Source organism: Hyalella azteca, unplaced genomic scaffold (genome assembly GCF_000764305.2).
Source record: "Hyalella azteca isolate HAZT.00-mixed unplaced genomic scaffold, Hazt_2.0.2 contig3434, whole genome shotgun sequence".
NCBI lineage: Eukaryota > Metazoa > Arthropoda > Malacostraca > Amphipoda > Hyalellidae > Hyalella > Hyalella azteca.
Genome location: NW_025933684.1, coordinates 73,695 through 91,422, shown reverse-complemented (window position 1 = coordinate 91,422; position 17,728 = coordinate 73,695). Strand labels below are relative to the sequence as shown.

General features: G+C 37.9%; 2 protein-coding genes across 6 annotated transcripts in view; one reads left to right on the top strand and one right to left on the bottom strand.

Annotated features, from left to right (window-relative positions):
- LOC108680019 (potassium voltage-gated channel protein Shab) overlaps positions 1-17,728 on the bottom strand; it is a 92,784-nt gene that overhangs the window by 60,783 nt on the left and 14,273 nt on the right. The gene's annotated exons all lie outside the window — the stretch shown is intronic.
- LOC108680018 (potassium voltage-gated channel protein Shab) overlaps positions 1-17,728 on the top strand; it is a 42,607-nt gene that overhangs the window by 13,327 nt on the left and 11,552 nt on the right. For 4 of the 5 annotated variants that reach the window (XM_018168773.2, XM_018168772.2, XM_018168771.2 and 1 more), the window contains exons 4-5: positions 11,301-12,129; positions 12,417-12,685. In XM_018168773.2, coding sequence (XP_018024262.1) covers positions 11,301-12,129; positions 12,417-12,685 — 1,098 coding nt within the window. Of the gene's footprint in view, positions 1-8,591; positions 9,492-11,300; positions 12,130-12,416; positions 12,686-17,728 lie in introns of those variants that run through there. The other variant, XM_047879618.1, reaches the window with a different exon arrangement.

The following is a 17,728-nucleotide window of genomic DNA, read 5'->3' as shown; positions in this document are numbered from 1 at the left end:
GAACGGAGCTGAGGGTAATGGTTGGGGAGAGCCGAAAAATAAATGATATTGTAGAGAAAATGGCTCCGCTGCTTCAGTCAGATTGCTGCCTCACAAAGCTGCGTGATGAAGGAGAGTCGCCTCTAGCGTGGACGGCTTTTTTGTCGTTTTATTTTTGATAAACATATCAATATGTTTTGTATTGTACATGAACGTACTGAGCATGAACGTACATGAACGTATTGTACATGAATTGGCTTTTACATATAGTAAAAAAGTAATATCGATGAACAAAACAAAATTTGTGGTAGTGGATTTTTACTGGCAAATTCAAGTTTAAATTTCGTTCAAACAAATAAATAGACCCGGATAGAAATACACATAAACACAGTACATCGCAAAACACTGGTTATGCTGACGTTTTCCTTTTGTTTCGGCTGTGACTTAAATTGAGCGATTTATCATCGTAATCTTGAGTAAAATGAAGTTATCGAATTTCAGCCCCGAGTTGAAGGTACCGGCAGTAAACGCGTAAATACGTTTTGTCTTTTACGTAAGAGCGCTGAGACAAATTGACTTCTGCGTTTATTAAAAAGTTATATCGACAAACAAAACAAATTTTGTGGTAGTGGATTTTACTGGCGAATTCAAGTTTAAATTTTGTTCAGACAAATAATTAGATCTTTGATAGAAATCCTCAAATGCACAGTGCATCGCAATTAAAGCAATGTTTATGCTGACGTTTTTCATTCGTTTCGACTTAGCCTTAAATTGAGCGATATCTCATCGTACTCTTGCGTTAAATGAAGTAATCGAATTTCAGCCCAGAGTTGAAGGTACCGGCTGCCTAAAGGCCCAGCCTAACCTCAGAAGGAGGAAAGAGAAATACAAGAGGGCAACCGAACCTCGGGCGGAAAGCTTCCTTATAAGCTTTTCTTCCGTGGCAGCCATGATGTATGGAGTAAGCTGCTCACTCCCGAGATTGCATTTTAGTGCAGGGAGTTTCTTAACAAATTTCCTTGGCTTACTTAGAAGGGCTAGATGCCCAGCCGCCTCCTGTACGTACTCTGGCCAAGCGGCCGCTGCATAGTCATTTGCCAAGACGAACGATAACTACGAAACAGAAGAGCCCATAATGTCAGTGAGATTCTTATGAAGTGAAGAATATTCTTCTTTTGTTAACTTATCAAGAGTCATTATCAGTAGTGAAATAGATTCTCAGGAACGAAGGATATTACTAGATATGAAGCTGATTAACAATGGTATAGTAGATTATCAGTTGTGTAAGAGATTCCCAGTAATTTAGTATACTCTTAATAATAATACTAGTAATGAAGATGATTAGCAATATTTAAGCATTTAAGCAGATAATCTGCAGTCAAATAGTTTAGCGATTATCTCTGTTGAAGATGATTTTTAGTAGCTTATTAGATTATCAGCAGTAAAGTTGATTCTCCTGTTTGACAGTATTTTCATTAGTAGACTATTATTTGAGAAAATTAATTGCTTCAAACGATATTATTGTTTGAAGATGAAAATTTCCAGAGGTGGAAGTTCGAGCATATGTGATGAGCGCTTGAGCCACAGCCATGCGTTGGTAGTGGTAATATGAATGCAATAACTTAATTCCCAAATGAAGCAGAATTTCAGTCTTGAGGAAAATCATAATTGTTGACAGACATCAACTTTGAACTATTATGATACGAGAGAGAGTTTACACGAGCAGGTTTTGACACTGAACTCTTATCGTTACCATTTGAATAAAAAAAACAATATTTCTAACTTATGAAAATTATCATTAATATTCGCGAACTCATTTTCAAGCATCGTTCTATCCACAGTTTCATCGATCGAACAATTACTCACAAATTAAGTCAATCCACCTACGTACAGAATTCACTTTACTCTGATGAAATATCCTTATTCGGAGATTTAAATCTAAAATCAATAATGAATTGAGTTCATCATTCCAAAAATGATATAATCAATATACCCAAAGAAATCGGTAGATGTTTCCGAAACTTATTCTGTCAGTCGCGGCTTGCAACTCAAAGTTGCAAAGACTGAAAAAATTTCGAACACAGTTATAACTTTCCGCTCCTGAAATTGTATTTCGATGTTTGTTTTGCTCTACTTATTGTTCCACGTATCCGTCGGCCTGCCGCCACGATAAGTTTATTTTTGTGCTGCTAATTTATTAGGGCTTGCAATGCCTTTTTTAGGTGCCCACCGTTGCCAAAACCTGGGCTGTTCTGTGTCAAGGTTCCCTTATTGTAAATCTTGGCAGGAAGATAGGGGGCTGGTTTATATGACGTCGATCATACGTCGATAAATCGGACAAGATATTCATATGGTGAAGGCGTGACTCAAGCCTGTCTTGTCCTGATGCATTTTGCTATGTTTGCTTAGCGAGTCATCCGTTCATTTAGGTCCGTGTTTAGCTAAGGTTCTTAGAACCTTTCTTTTGCTAGAGCAAACAAAGACCTTATTGCCTGATGAACTTAAATTTAATCATGAATCTTGTAACAGTTTTACACCCATAAACCTCTTCGACATGATTTTTTCCGTATTAGATCAGTTGCATCAGTTTCAATACATTGACGTGCGGGAAGTAGAATTAAGATGGGGATCAATTTGTTCAATTCTGCATTAAATTTATCAATCTGTTCTTTTCTTCTGGATCAGCTGTTACCACATCACTGAATGTTTCACGGTGCAAGACGAATGACTGAGCCGTGCAGCTGTACAGGCGTTTTCATTGTTTATAAACACCGGCCACATCATCAGACTCTTACCATCTATCTGAAGTCGCAGTGGCGGAAAAGATCACAGCCACAATCACAACAGAACTTTCTCTTCAGAACCAGCTTTTGATGGCCGTGTAGCATATATAGATGGCCGTGTAGCATCTATAGATGGCTATATAGCACCTGTAGATGGCGTTATAGTATATTTAGAGGGCCGTATAGCATCTATAGATGGCCGTATAGCATCCATAGATGGCCGCTTAGCATGTTACAGTCATTCAGCAATGATGCAGCTCTAATCTTCAATTGTGTCGAGGCTAGTCTATTCCGCAGCCATCAGCGCTCAATATGTTGACGTCAGGGTTTCTCTCCTGCACGTTTTTCATGCCATTGCTCAGCCAGGCTCCAGGATGTCGCACCAAACTAAAGCTTAGCAGAAAATATCATGCGCTGCAGACATGAATTGAATTTAAAAATAGAATACCGTGCGTCATCCATACTATGCGTCATCCAGGTGCCATCAAGCACAATTTAATAGCCAGAAATAATATAAATGAATTCCTCGTAAATCTCACGTAAATGGCGGGAATTTCCATGAATGGCTGATTAACTTCATAGTTTATTTACTTTTTAAAGGCATAGGGTTAAATGTCTGGCCCTTCATTAAATCTACAGCTGTTGCACGTGAAACAACTCAATTTGTTCAAAGACAGTTCTTGTTTATTAATAACAGAAAAGCCCGATATGCAGAAACATTTTTAATGCAATTTTTATTATAGTACTGCATCTGCATATTTTAAGGATTTAATTAAAAAAGCTCTAGCTTAATCAAATTTCAGTTTTGACTCAAACGCTGATGTTCTCTATATGATCTCACCAAGACAAACTCTTGTTGTCGTGAGTTTCCATCGTCTCGAACTCAATTTAACATGAGCTCCTGTTGTCACGAGCTTCTCTCGCCACGAGCTCCTGTTGTCGGGAGCACCTGTTATCACGAGCTCCTCTTGTCGGGAGCGCCTGTTATCACGAGCTCCTGTTGCCACGAGCTTCTCTCGCCACGAGCTCCTGTTGTCGGGAGCACCTGTTATCACGAGCTCCTCTTGTCGGGAGCGCCTGTTATCATGAACTCAGCATCGAGCGTCATGCCTCAGCCTCCTGTAGCTCTAATTAGTCTCCAGCTACTATATAAGTCGCAATTCCTCTTGCTTTATACATGGTGGACCTTCCACAGTAAATACTTATGCGTGAAAATATACAGCTTGCTTGGTCGTGTAATGCGATTTCAATTATTCATATTCAAGAACAAGAAATCGTCAGACATATATATATTCTAGAATATAGGCTAAATATAGTCCGGGATGTAGGAGCAGCCGTAGGACTGCATCTGGCTTCGTAATTAATCTTTCCGAAGCTTCATCATCCAGACAAGATCCAATCTCTTGCAATCTCTATTTTTTCCCAGAATACGATTTCCTAGAATACATCAATACGACTAATGATGCCGAGTTGTCTGGAAGAATATGTCTGCGAGAACGTCTAACGTCTTGCAGAGAGCAAAATGAGTGTGACTAAGAAGGCTTCATTCTTAAACATTTGGCTTCAAGTAATACGCAAACAAAGCGCTATTATACCGAAAGCAATGATAAAATATTAAATGACGAGCTTCCTATAACATGTGTTGCTTTACTTGAATAAAAATTTACAATTAATTATGAAGCGCTCAATTTTTCATGGATGATAAAATGTAAAATGTATTTTGGTGTTGAAATAACTGATAATATTTCTAACATTTACAATAGGGTAAAGTATTCGAAAATAATATCACAATAAACTTTAGGTGGTGATATGTCTAAAAATATTAGGAGCCACCTAATTTAACTTTAATGAATAGTATCTTTTAGTTGAGAAATAACACGGCTGGTCGACGTGTTGGCTGCAAACTAAGTGCGTTCGCTATGCCAGTATAGAGGCCCGCGAATAATTCAACTCTACGGTTTCTGCAACCAGGATTTAAGTATCTTCAGCTCTGGTTTGGCCGTCTGTATGATGAAATTTTCCAAATGATTGCTTATGATTTTCGAATTCTTTGCCAAACTCAGAAATACTTTTATTATAAATATTTCGCAGTTGGTTTTTGATATACGTATTTAAGCCAGAATTTCAATAGAGCGCAAAAAAATTCTATCACTTGAGATTCATTCCATCAGTTGATTACGATTTTATCACGTATTCATTTATTCATATGTTGATCATAATTTAAACAGTTGATCACCATTAAATTTGACGGTTTTGGAACAAATTAGATCTTAAATTAGAAGGATATTTTCTCTGATTCTTGTTTCTGATTTTGATTTTTCATGGGAAGAGAGCGTCTATAGTTCATGTACCGTAGCTGCGTGCCAAAAGCTTATACTGCAGACTTGAATGGCCTTCGTCCGGTGTCAGTCTGACGGTCGAAGCAGGGTGCCTAGCTCTACTGCATCGCACCTTCTTAACAAATAAAGCTGACTTATCGACGGCCAAATAATGACCAACGATGAGCATGCTATGGTTAACGCCGTTCAGGCTAAGCAGCAGCCCAAGCAACGCCAAAATCAGACGAGTGCACGCGAGAACTGCCACAAAGATGTCTATAGTGTAAAAGTTGTGACAGGCGACCCCGCCGAGCTTCGTTTACATGCGAAAGAACTTTTCATTGTAACTTTGGCGAAGCAAAATGCAATAACGAAACATTTGAGCTCTTTTCTCGTCATCAACGCAATTTTTTATATGTCGTGTGGTTTGTTTGGTAAATGGTATTCAGATAATGAATAGCTTTGATGGGTGCCTATGTACAGCAGCAACTGCCACCTGTGTACAGCAGCAACTGCCACCTCTGTATAGTCGCAACTGCTACCTCTGTAGAGCAGCAAATGCCACCTCTATATAGCCGTAACTGCCACCTCTTTACTGCAGCAATTGCTACACCTGTACAGCGAGCGGAAACTGCTACCTCTGTACAGCAGCAACTGTCACCTATAAATAACAGCAACTGCCACCTCTGTACAACGGCAACTGCCACACCTGTACAGCGAGCGGCCACTGCCACCTCCGAAGCTGCCACTGCAGCTGAGAAAAGTGACCTTTACGAGCACCTCTGCAGAGCGCCAGACTGCAGCGATGTTGCGTGCTGGTGACGGCAGCCGCTGGCACGACAACAGCCCTGCTGGCAAGGTAGCAGAGCAAGACAGTAACCCTGCTGGCATGGCAGTAGTTGTGCTGGCACAGCAGTACCCATGTTGGCACCATAATGGACCCGCTGGCGCTATTAACTACTTAAACATCCCAAAAAATAAGCACTTGTCATGAAAACATTACGGTTTATCTGCAATCTTTTTAAACTGTAAGGAATATAACAAGGCCGTAATCGAAGTCATACAGCTTAAGGCCTTTGAAAACATCATCTGCATTTCCTTCTTAGGAAATACATAAAATAAACTAAACAGCAGCATGCATTCCTCGTTACCTCGAACCCACCCATGAGCGTGATATAATGACGATAGACGCAACGAAAAGCTTGGCTGTACAATAAAAATAGCTTTAACCTATCTATTTAAAATGTTTTTGCAGGTAGTTAATTTCGATAATTTGTCAAATATTTAGATAATATAAAAGTAGATAGTAGATAAACATATCATATGTGCGGATAAATATTATTCTTAACTTGATAGAAGTAACAGTTCCAGAGCATAAAGCGCCTTTTATGAAGTTTCGATCGCGTGATTACAAAACAAAAGTGAGCGAATAATTTAAGCACAACTAGCATCACTTCATAGAAAATAAAACGAAGGGTCAAGATACGCGTCCTCCGAGTGTGATTAACTTGATGAAAGACATGGAAATATAATTAAATTAGACTGAGGCTTCGTAAATAGTTCTAAGAATCTCGAGCCAGATCAATAAATGTCTCGTGGCTGCTCAGAAAATTCGCCACACTCAAACAAATATTGTTAGGGTTATTGCCGACCGTTTCTGTAAATAATAGAATGAATGGCCTGTAGCTGCCGGGAGTCGGTGGAGCTTAATCAGGACAATTGGTTGTCAGCCGCAGGCATGTTGACAATCTTGGTAGGTTTATTTCTGGCCACACAACGGATAAACGTAAGTCGTATAGAAGCCAGCAACGATTTTCTCTTGATAAAGGCGGGTCAATACATGATTTGGTCATTGCTCTGAATCTGTTGAAAGGTCAAATGCACAAAACCAAGTAAGATTAACCAAATTTATCGTCCAGTAACTATTTGAATCTGAAAGGAAGCCTGCATTTTAATGATATGCATCAAATTTTATTTATTTATTTCTAATTAGGTAACTTTTGAACTTGGGATCCATTTGAGTTAATTGTTGAGTTCACAGAATTGATATAAAATTATGTATAAACGAGATGGATACAATTATTGTTTCAGTAACTGACGAAACTAAAATTAGACATTTATGATATGCTTGTTATGCAAGAAAGTTTTCTTTTCAAAACAGTTGTCTCCAATGAAAAAAATTCCGGTAATTCTCAGCTGATATAAATGTTAATCAACTAATAAAAAATTGCCTAAAAATTTCAAAAACTATCAGCATACTGTTTCTTTCACACTGGCAAACTTGGGTATTGACTTGCCTTCACACTTTAAAATGTCGAGAACCCCTTGAGAGCGGAGCTTTTCTAATTTATCCAAACCTGAAATTGGATTTTCCCAAATTGTGCCTAATTAAAACGAAAGAGGCTAAGTTATCAGAGCTAAAATAGTATTTTGAGATGAAATGACATATACGAGTGGCATTTTGCTGATAACATGCACTCAAAATATTCACTTTTTAATCCTTTTTGGCAGTTTGTCCACGGCGGAGACGGCGAGCGATTGGCGACATGCATTGATATTTATTTTAAAATTTTCATAAGATTTATCACTATTCTGTGACCATTAACAACTTCGTCCTCAGGTGCTTGCAGTAATAAGTGCAGAGATGTAATATGAGTCTTTTAAAAAAAATATTCTGTTTACTTCTTAGCAACAAACTGTGTTCTTGTTAACAGTTTTTTACAGGATTGAATGAATATCAGTACGAGAGTGAGATATTTTGTTTTCCATATAATTCCCGGATGGTTGACGAGATTATAATGTCATTATATATTCTGAATTTGTATCTGCACATGTTTATTGGTTTCCATTGAACAAATAAAACACCGTACTTTTGATAATATTTATTTTAATTTTTTTGCAATTTGCTATTAACTGATTTTGAGCAGCTTTGAGTGTGCTAACTGTATTGAGTGTGGAAACTTACTTAATTATCTCATCAGTGACAGATCATTTCATGTCAACTCTTCTGGTTCAATAACTGCAACATTTTTCTTGAAAATTACAATCGTTAAATTGTTGTTCGTCAGTTTGATTTTTGTTTTTTTTTAATGATTGAAAGGAAAAATCACCAAAAGATATAATAATTCTTTGATTTTGAACAGTGCTCTTACAGAAAACAATGCCGACAAATATTGTGAAACTTATGAATATTATTGAAACTCAAACTTATTGAGAGTGTTGAAGATCAAACTCATTGAACATTACATTACATATTTAACACGATAGCTTTCGCACGTGTGTTTTCAGAATTACAAAGTTACATTTGATTTGTTCTACTGTTGATGGTTCTTTCAAGCAATTAACTCTTTTAATGCTTGGTTATTTTGTATTCACTTCAAGATTTGCATACACTCTAAGGTACCCTGAACCTGCTTTTGTGTGGTGACTTTCATTGCAGCACTTCTACAAGTTGACTTCAACAGCACACTAATTTTTCCTGTTGAACTCAAATCAATGCCAAATTTGAGCTCCAATCGATTTTGATGTTGAACTCGAATCGATGTCGATCTTGAACTCGAATTGATTTGTATATTCAACTCAAATCCGTGTTTAATTGGACTCACATCCATCTTGATTTAGACTTGAATCCGCGTCGATTCGGACTCAAATCCATGTTGATTTGGACTCACATTTGTGTGGATGTTGAACTCTAAGGCTTTGTCCAATGCATGGCTTCCCTGGTAACCAAGCCAGCTGGGAACGATTGGCCAACATGGCATCATCAAGTCCATTTTCTTGGCTCTATTTGTCTGATTACTCGGGCAGCTGTGGCCAGCTACAGTGACCTAGTAACAACCGGGCAGATAACGCCAACCCATTTGCTGCTCAGTTAATGGCCAATTGATGCTAATTTGATTATCAGTGTCTGCTTGATTGATGAACCAATAAACTCCATTAATACCCAGTTGCTGACCAATCAAGCTCCAGTGATGTCCATTTGATGCCAACCAATTTGATACTTATTCGAGACTCAGTTACTTGCCAGTAAACATGGTTACCAGGGGACTAGGTGTGTTGAGCACAATTATTCACGATTGATGTTGACTTTAAGGTATAAAAAAATTCGAATAGTTTTTTGGAAACTGGAATCGGACTAAATTTAACCGTTTACTTGAAAAGACGTTCCTTGAAATCCTGCTCACGATTCAGGTACATAGGCGATGAATTTTCACGATAGAACCCCAGTATTTACCATGTGTTCGTAAACGTAAGGCTGGAAAATTTAATCAAGAACGTTAAACTGATTTTTTTCCGTAGGATAAACGATCATCTCTATCATTTGAGAATGCCCAATTCTTTGTTCCTTGTCCCACTCAAAGGACGCTATCCTGCGAGGGAAGTCTCAGTCACAGCCCCGACGCTACACCAGGTGTTTAGCGCGCCCATGCAGTTCTGCATCTTGTGCCGGATTCTCATACAAAAATCCAGACGATCAAAATGTTTAAGAAGAAATTGGTATCTAATGTTTCAATGAATTTCGCCAGGCTTACGACAGTCGTATTTATGTTTGAGAATTCGGCCCTCAGTCCCAATTGATTGAAACTCTAGAGATAGTCTCTGAGAGCCAAGCCCTCCCAAATCCCATTACACATATAATAGAGCCTCGTGCACTCTCAAGGCTCATGCGTAGAAAAACATACCTAAAAATTATTTCAAAATTAAAAGAATTTTTCTAGTGACATCTAGCTAAGGTCCCCTTACTCCCACTTCTAGTAAGCGTCGTCCCTAAATACTAGAACTAGTTGCAGTCCCCTAAACAGTCGTGTTTTTTATAAGGAAACGGGAGTTGTTTTAACATGAAATAGATTAGCCTACGTGCATGCCAACTCTATACTAGCAATAATGTGTGTTCCTAACCCTTCTTCTCTTCATCAATATAAGGGAGGTTGAAATCAAGCAACGTGACGTTGCCATTTTGATCAATGTTGCTTGATTTCAACTTTACTGGAGACAGCTATTAACAGATGGCTTGGAAAGGTTCAGCGCAATGACCACATTACCATTATACAGCACTGCTATCTTTACGTGCTTTTAATCAACAAAATCTTCGTTAATGTTGAGATAGATGTAAATAATTTTTGTGCAATAAATGTACTGGGCATAAACAGGAAATATTTACAGGCAATCAAACAAAGTAATTTTTGAATAGCTCCCAAAATAAATACACTCCCGGGCTTAGGTTCAGATTCGATGTTATTTTGGAGTGCATACGGCTTTTAATGTTTCTTAGGTAACACAGTGTTCCTAATACGAATTAATTAACAACCTTACGTCTCAAACTCACTGGCTAAACCAAGAGGACAGCTGATGCAATGAGTCAAATTGAGAATAATGAAAATTAACGTGGACAGCAGGCCATTCAATTGGGATTTCATTCAGGGAAATTAAATTTGGTTTCATCGTGTACGTAGTTCCTGTAAATTGTTCACCTCCTTCCTGACCCCGTAATACAGTGCCTACTACATAATGTATAATACAGCACAAATGGCCTAAACACAGAACTCATTGTATTGAAGTCTTGATAATAGTGACTAGGTTGAGCATATAAATAAATTACGCTCAACAATACCAAAAGTGAATTTAATATCTCGTTGCAAATGTTGTTCTCTGTGTGCGATGAATGTACTCACTTCTTAGCGGAGATTTTCTTTTTGAGAAAATGAATTTCTGTGCGAAATCAAAATTACCTAACAGAATATGACGTTAGTTACAGTCTTTTGCTTAGCGCCTTGCATGTTTGTGGGAATTGTCGTACGAAAGTTTAATCTTTTACTGCCCGAGACGATTGATCATTGAAATGATAGTCGTCCAACCTGTAATATACATTTTCGGGTAGTAAAGGGTTAACTCCTAACAAGGACGTATGTAGAATGACTTGATCGTGGCTTTCGATGTTGTATGTTCAGTGACACAAAGTCTTGATGCATGATTGCGTCAACTGTCGTTGTGCATTTTTACTTTAAAACTTTTTCTATTTTTCTTATTTAATTGAACTCGAACTAATCTCGGTTACTATTGTGTTCACTTTTTATTTCTCCGTATCCCTGTATCATACTTTTGAAATTAGCAAAGACAAATTCAAAAATTCATTTTAAGAACAATCGTCAAATTTCACTATAAGAATTGATAAGGTTCCGAAAATGGGTCGTGACAGAATGGCCATGTTCTAATTCTACAGGTTCTGGCAGTGATCTCCGTGGTCTTCATCATCATGTCCACATTAGCACTGGTTTTGAACACCGTGCCCGCCTTCCAAGGCGAAAACCAAACTGATAGCGAAACTTTGGCAATGGTCGAAGCTGTCTGTATCACATGGTTTACGCTTGAATACCTGCTGAGGTTTGCCGCGAGTCCAAACAAATGGAAATTCTTCAAAGGACCAATGAATATCATAGATTTGTTGGCAATTTTGCCGTATTTTGTGTCACTTTTTCTCATAGAATCAAATAGGCATTCTGACCAATTCCAAGACGTAAGAAGAATCGTACAAATTTTCAGAATCATGAGAATTCTGAGAATTTTAAAACTTGCCAGACATTCGACTGGACTTCAAAGTTTAGGTTTCACGTTGAAGAACTCCTACAAAGAGCTGGGTCTCCTCATGTTGTTTTTGGCAATGGGTGTTCTAGTGTTTTCAAGTTTGTGCTACTTCGCGGAGAAAGAAGCTAATCCCTTATATGGCAGCATACCAGAAGCTTTCTGGTGGGCTGGCATTACAATGACCACCGTTGGGTACGGCGATATTTATCCAGTGACACCGCTAGGCAAAGTGATAGGTTCAGTGTGCTGTATTTGTGGTGTGCTGGTCATTGCGCTGCCTATTCCTATCATCGTCAACAACTTCGCCGAGTTCTACAAGAACCAAATGCGTCGAGACAAAGCGCTAAAGAGGCGCGAGGCTCTCGAAAAGGCTAAGAGGGAAGGCAGCATAGTGTCCTTCCACCACATCAATCTCCGAGACGCCTTCGCCAAGTCAATGGACCTCATCGACGTCATTGTTGACACAGGTTAGTGTGCATTCCGGTGATGATTTGCATTAATAATTACCAACATAAAGTTTTTTGCATCCTTCACGGATTGTTATTTTTCCGGCACGTAAATATTCTCTCCATCCAGGGCGTTGGAAGCGCCGTGGCAGTTGGCATGCACGATTTTGTAATGTCTGCTGCTGTTTTTTTTTTCAATACGAATCAAACCACGGAAATGTATAATGGCTAGCTGTGTGGATGTATGAATCCGGAAAGCATTTTGAATAAATCGAATTGAACTGTGACCTAAAATTTGACTCTAACAGGTCACAACCTGTCCCAAGCTGACGCCAACTCAACTGGAGGGGAGTCGATAGGGCAGGGTAATACAGGCACAGGCTGCTACAGGAATCACGAGCACCACTTCGGTACCAAAGGAGCTGCCGAGAACAAAGATCCTCTTCTTGAGAAGACCAACGAGAAACTCAACTCCAAGAGTGCCGTTGATATGATAGAGATGCAGCCACAGAATTATGGCCGGCCTTCTGGAGCCGACGACAGAGCAGAGGCCGATACGCTTAGTTTGAAAACCCCGGTGAGTTAATTAATGTTTTCTGCAACACCCGTTATCTGTCTTCAATAGCAATGGAAATATTTTGTTAGTATTAATTTCTTACTGTTTTCGATGGAAGTCTTGCTTGTAATAACAATTACTTGCACATGTACATAATTTTGTCAATAAATTACGGTATTAACATTTAACTACATAATGACACCATGACGCGCTGAGTAATCTTGCTTAGTTAACTGTGAAGATTGGCAAAGAGGCTTCTTATTTTCCCTGGTTACTTGCTGATGAATAATTAGTGTTGTCTACCTCAGTATTTTTTATCTGATTAAATACTCATCTCAATTTGATCTGCTTGTGGTGATGTCTGTGAGACTTTACAAGCACTTGCGAAGAATGAATCTGGGCAATTGATAAACCGAAGGTAGAAAATATCAGGCTCCAATTTGTATGTTCGGACTTGACACGTATTCAAAAATAATAGGCTTTGTTTTGTCAGAACTATTTACGCATTCAAAACTAAAAAGCTCCATTATGCCAGGAGATTTTTTGAATCCAACTATAAAAGTTCCAATATTATGTCCCACAGCGGAATGTATTCTTTTCGAACATAGGTAGTTATCGGCTAGCATACTTTGGTTGTAGTTCGATGCGTTTTCTAGTAACCGAAGAATTGATAAAGTCCAGTGAGAACATTAATTATTGACGTAGGGGCCTTACTAGTTGTTGATACATGAAGTAGATGAGGCATTTTTCACGTCCATCGTGCACTTTTGTGGAATGATAGAGATGTGGAATAAAAAGAGGAAATAGTTGCATTATTTGTACAGCTTCATCACCGCATTGAGCACGAGCACTAAACTACGATCATGGCTTTTTGATGTTAAAATCAAATTTATTCTGGGACTGTGTAGTGCTCTAGATAATCCATATATCCCACATGATTTGTATCGACTTCAATTCTTTTCCAGTGGACACAGCAAGTCAAATCTTTTTTCCAGACAACAGCAAATCAGATTTTGTTCAACAACGGACTTTATTTAGCTTTATTAAGTGGAAGTTACGAGATAAAATGTACTGAAACGATCTCAATTTTAAACTCTCATAATTCCATGACCTAATTTCGGTCATTTTTTCAATCATCAACGTTGACTAAAACTATTTAAAAACCAGGCAACTTAATCAGATGATACCGGTACAGAATTTCCGCTGCATGGTAATCAAGAAGTTCAGTCCAAATCCTACACTCAAGGAAGTGAGTGGGTTAGGATGTCACACTTTCTTTACTTAATCGGCATATCCAAAAATTAACCCAATTTTTCGAGCCACTCTCACTTTGTTCAGAATGACCAACAAAATGACAAGTGGAAAAATATGGAATTCATATGTACACAAGTCAATGATTCATCCAAACAGTCTTTCTCACTCACTCACTTAATTGTGAGAACTCATTTATTTGACCAAACTTATGTTCCCATGGGACCTGGTCGGCTGGATCTGTTGCCAGGTCCCATCAGTACCAACAAACGTCGTATATTCTGGCACTTAACCCCGTTCATGTTGAATCAGACGATAAATATTCAACCGTTCATAACATTGCTGCTCTGAAGAATGAAATTCAAATCAGCGATAAAATAGAATTACCATTAGCATTAATTAATGAGAAACTCTAAATAATGAAATGCAAGATGAACACATTGAAGTTTTTTAATTCAAATTTATTAAATAGTGTTATTTGAGGATCTTAAAGGTCATCTCCCAGACTGATCTCGCTCAACCTTGCACAGATAGCAACACATGAAGTCACCTCATTAAAGTAAAAAATCCTCCCTAATCACCACACACGTTATTTTGTACAAATGTATAATTAACCCCTGAATAAATATTTACTTGAAGGGAACACGCGCAACTTTAAAGCCGCTTCGAACGCCTCACAATAACAAAGTTGGTAGCGTGACAGCTCGCTACATCCTCACACAGACTCCTCCAAGCGCGTTCAGCAAGGTAACCGGCACGACTGGTCTGCTCATGGCATCACTTGCCTCATTTACTGCATTTCAATTGGCTTCGTGTGAAATATTAAATCGGCACCCTACATATATGCGTTATTCATTCCGCATTTATGCATTTCCAGCGCAATCATAGATTAATCAATTGACATATACAGTACTAGTCAGATATATTGACCAGTTATCCGGAGCCCTATAGTGCTGTCGTCGGGTTGACACCGACATCACAAGCGTCATTTGCAGCGACTTTCTTGCCCTGCAGCCTGAACTGAAGAGAATATATTATCCGCCGATTTATTGATTTATTTTGAAAGCGGTACACATCAAGGAACTGGTAGCCGTTCATCCGGAACATTCTTTTTCGTTTTGAGCAGAATTACCCGGTAAGAAATTATTGGATTTTTTAATTTGACTGAAGATCCGAATATTAGGTTACTTATACCACCAAACACCTTCATTATTTGCTCACGCAACAAAACCATCTGATATGCCGATGTGTGTTGTGTATGCAAAGGATCATCGTTTCAGGAAATGTAAACAAAAGATTTGGCTCAGGAATCCGAATGTTCTCCTTAAATTCCCGATATTTTCTTCGTTGGAGGTCCATTTGGTCGTTATGACATACTAACTCTTGTAGTTCAAGAGATACATGCAGGGATGATATTCTGATCCTGAGTGAAGCAAGTAAATGTGACTCCCACTCATTTATTTTTATATAAGTCAACCAAGTTTACTATCGAATTAAAAATATGAATTTGACTTTTTTTCTTTTGGGCTTCACAAAATATAGATGGAAAATTTTCACAGGAACATCAAACGTGGTTAACCCGTTTATTTGGTAGTTAAGTGAGTCATTCATTTACAGAGTGACAGCGCTATATCAGTAATCTCATCGGGCTCATATGAATTGGTTTATTAGGAAATTTTTATGAAAGGAAATTTATTAACATATATAGATCTTCATTTTCTGAGATTGGTTTTTCCAGTTTTTATTTGACCAGGATTTTCTCAGTTTTTGTTCGTTAGCACGACATGGTAGGCGGTTATAGAAAGATAGATTTGAGCTCAGCGTCTCCATTCTAATAGTTTACATCCTTATTTAATACCTTCCTCAGTTCATAGTTTGATTTACTAGGGTTGTGAGTACCTCATTTAAAAAAATATTGAACGCTACAGTGGTTCAATTTACATTGTTTCATTTTTAAAGCTTCCTAAAGCTGCTCAAAGAACAGTTCATATATGCTGTATCCTCTTTGCTTTAAACGTTTATAAAAAGCTAGGGCAGTTATAATAAAGTACGGGACGTTGTCACAGTCCCTCTTATGCTCAAGATTTCGCCTTTTATGAGACCTCTCAGACAAAAGCTAGGGATGGCAATGGAAGCGCTTTTGTAATGAAAGGCTACAGCGTTTTTAAAGAAAGTTTTTGCGGCAAGCGTGCTTGTATTTTTGAAGTTTTCCCCCTTGTATATTGCAAGATCCAAGAAAATTAACTTTGGATTTTTAATTCTATAATAAACTTGATTGACTAATGGATTGAGTTAAAGTCCTCAAGGAACGAGTATAAGTCTACTTTCCTCACTCAGGATCAGAATATTATCCCAGTATCTTTTGAACAGCATGAATTTTGGTATCTCAACAAGCAAATAGTCCTCCAATGAGTGCAGGAAATTAACGGGAATTTGAGGAGAACTTTTGTATCCGTGAGCCCAATCTTTTGTTTACATGTCCTGATTCGATGCATATAAAGCAGCAAAATTATTTTTAGGCATAGTTAACCCAATAATTGGGTCTTCACTGACATAAATAAATAATAAAATCTTATAATTTCGTACTGAGTCATATTGCTCAGAATTAAAATGAATGTTTCAGATGAATGGCTACCGGTTTCTCGGTGGGTGCCGCATTACAAACTCACACGCCAAAGAACTTTTACATTACCGATGAACTTTTTATTAATAATTTTATTCTTTGAAGAACTAGCGTGACGGCTTTGTATTTCATAGTTTTATGATTCCATTCCACGAACAACGAGTGACAATATAGAGTTTTCTCATATTGCATTAATTTTATTTATTGCAAATTATTCAGCTAAAATTAACTTTATTACTTCAATATTCTATTCAACATTTCGTTTTCACAAGCGCAAATAGTTTCAAAATTATTCTGTTTTTTGAATTTAATGCCACACTTCATGGACACACTCCCCACTGCACGTTATAACACTCCATGAACACACTTCTGCACGTCATAACAATCAATGAACACACTCCCCTCTGCACGTCATAACACTCCATGAACACACTTCTGCACGTCATAACACTCCATGAACACACTTCTGCACGTCATAGCATGCCATGAACACACTTCTGCACGTCATAACACTCCATGAACACACTCCACGTCATAACACTCCATGAACACACTTCTGCACGTCATATATAGCACGCCATGAACATGCTAATTGAGTGATATTCACGGAAGTAGTGGTCACGATATCACATCCATGCTACCAGTGCACGTCGTCTTTCATAATAAGCAACAAATCTAAGCATCCGTAAAAGTAAGATTGAGATATTCTGCAGTAATCATGATTATACTTAAGAATCTGTCCGTATGGCACAAGCAGGATTCGCAACAGAAACTTTTATTGCGCACAAATATCGGCTACCATTTGCTGGCATTTATGATTAAATATTGGAAAACTTACTTCAAATATTTAAACCTATAATTTTTAATTGATATTTTAATATTTAAACCTATAAATATTTAAACCTATATTATCGCCCATCTAAATATGGTCCACAACTGATCAATCACAGCCGACAGTTGAACATATCGAGTGATAAAAATAAAAATAGAGGATAGGCACTACATAATTTATGTTGCAAAGTAATTTGCAACAGACAGATTTTAAAATCAAGTGTTATTGGTTTTTAAACATTATCACGGAAAGCTTTAGCACGATCACTAATTGCATGCTGCACTTCCGAGTCATAAGCGTGATGCAATGTGCGTTTCTTAGAGATATTTCACTCAGTTAACAAAAAACTTTAAAATTC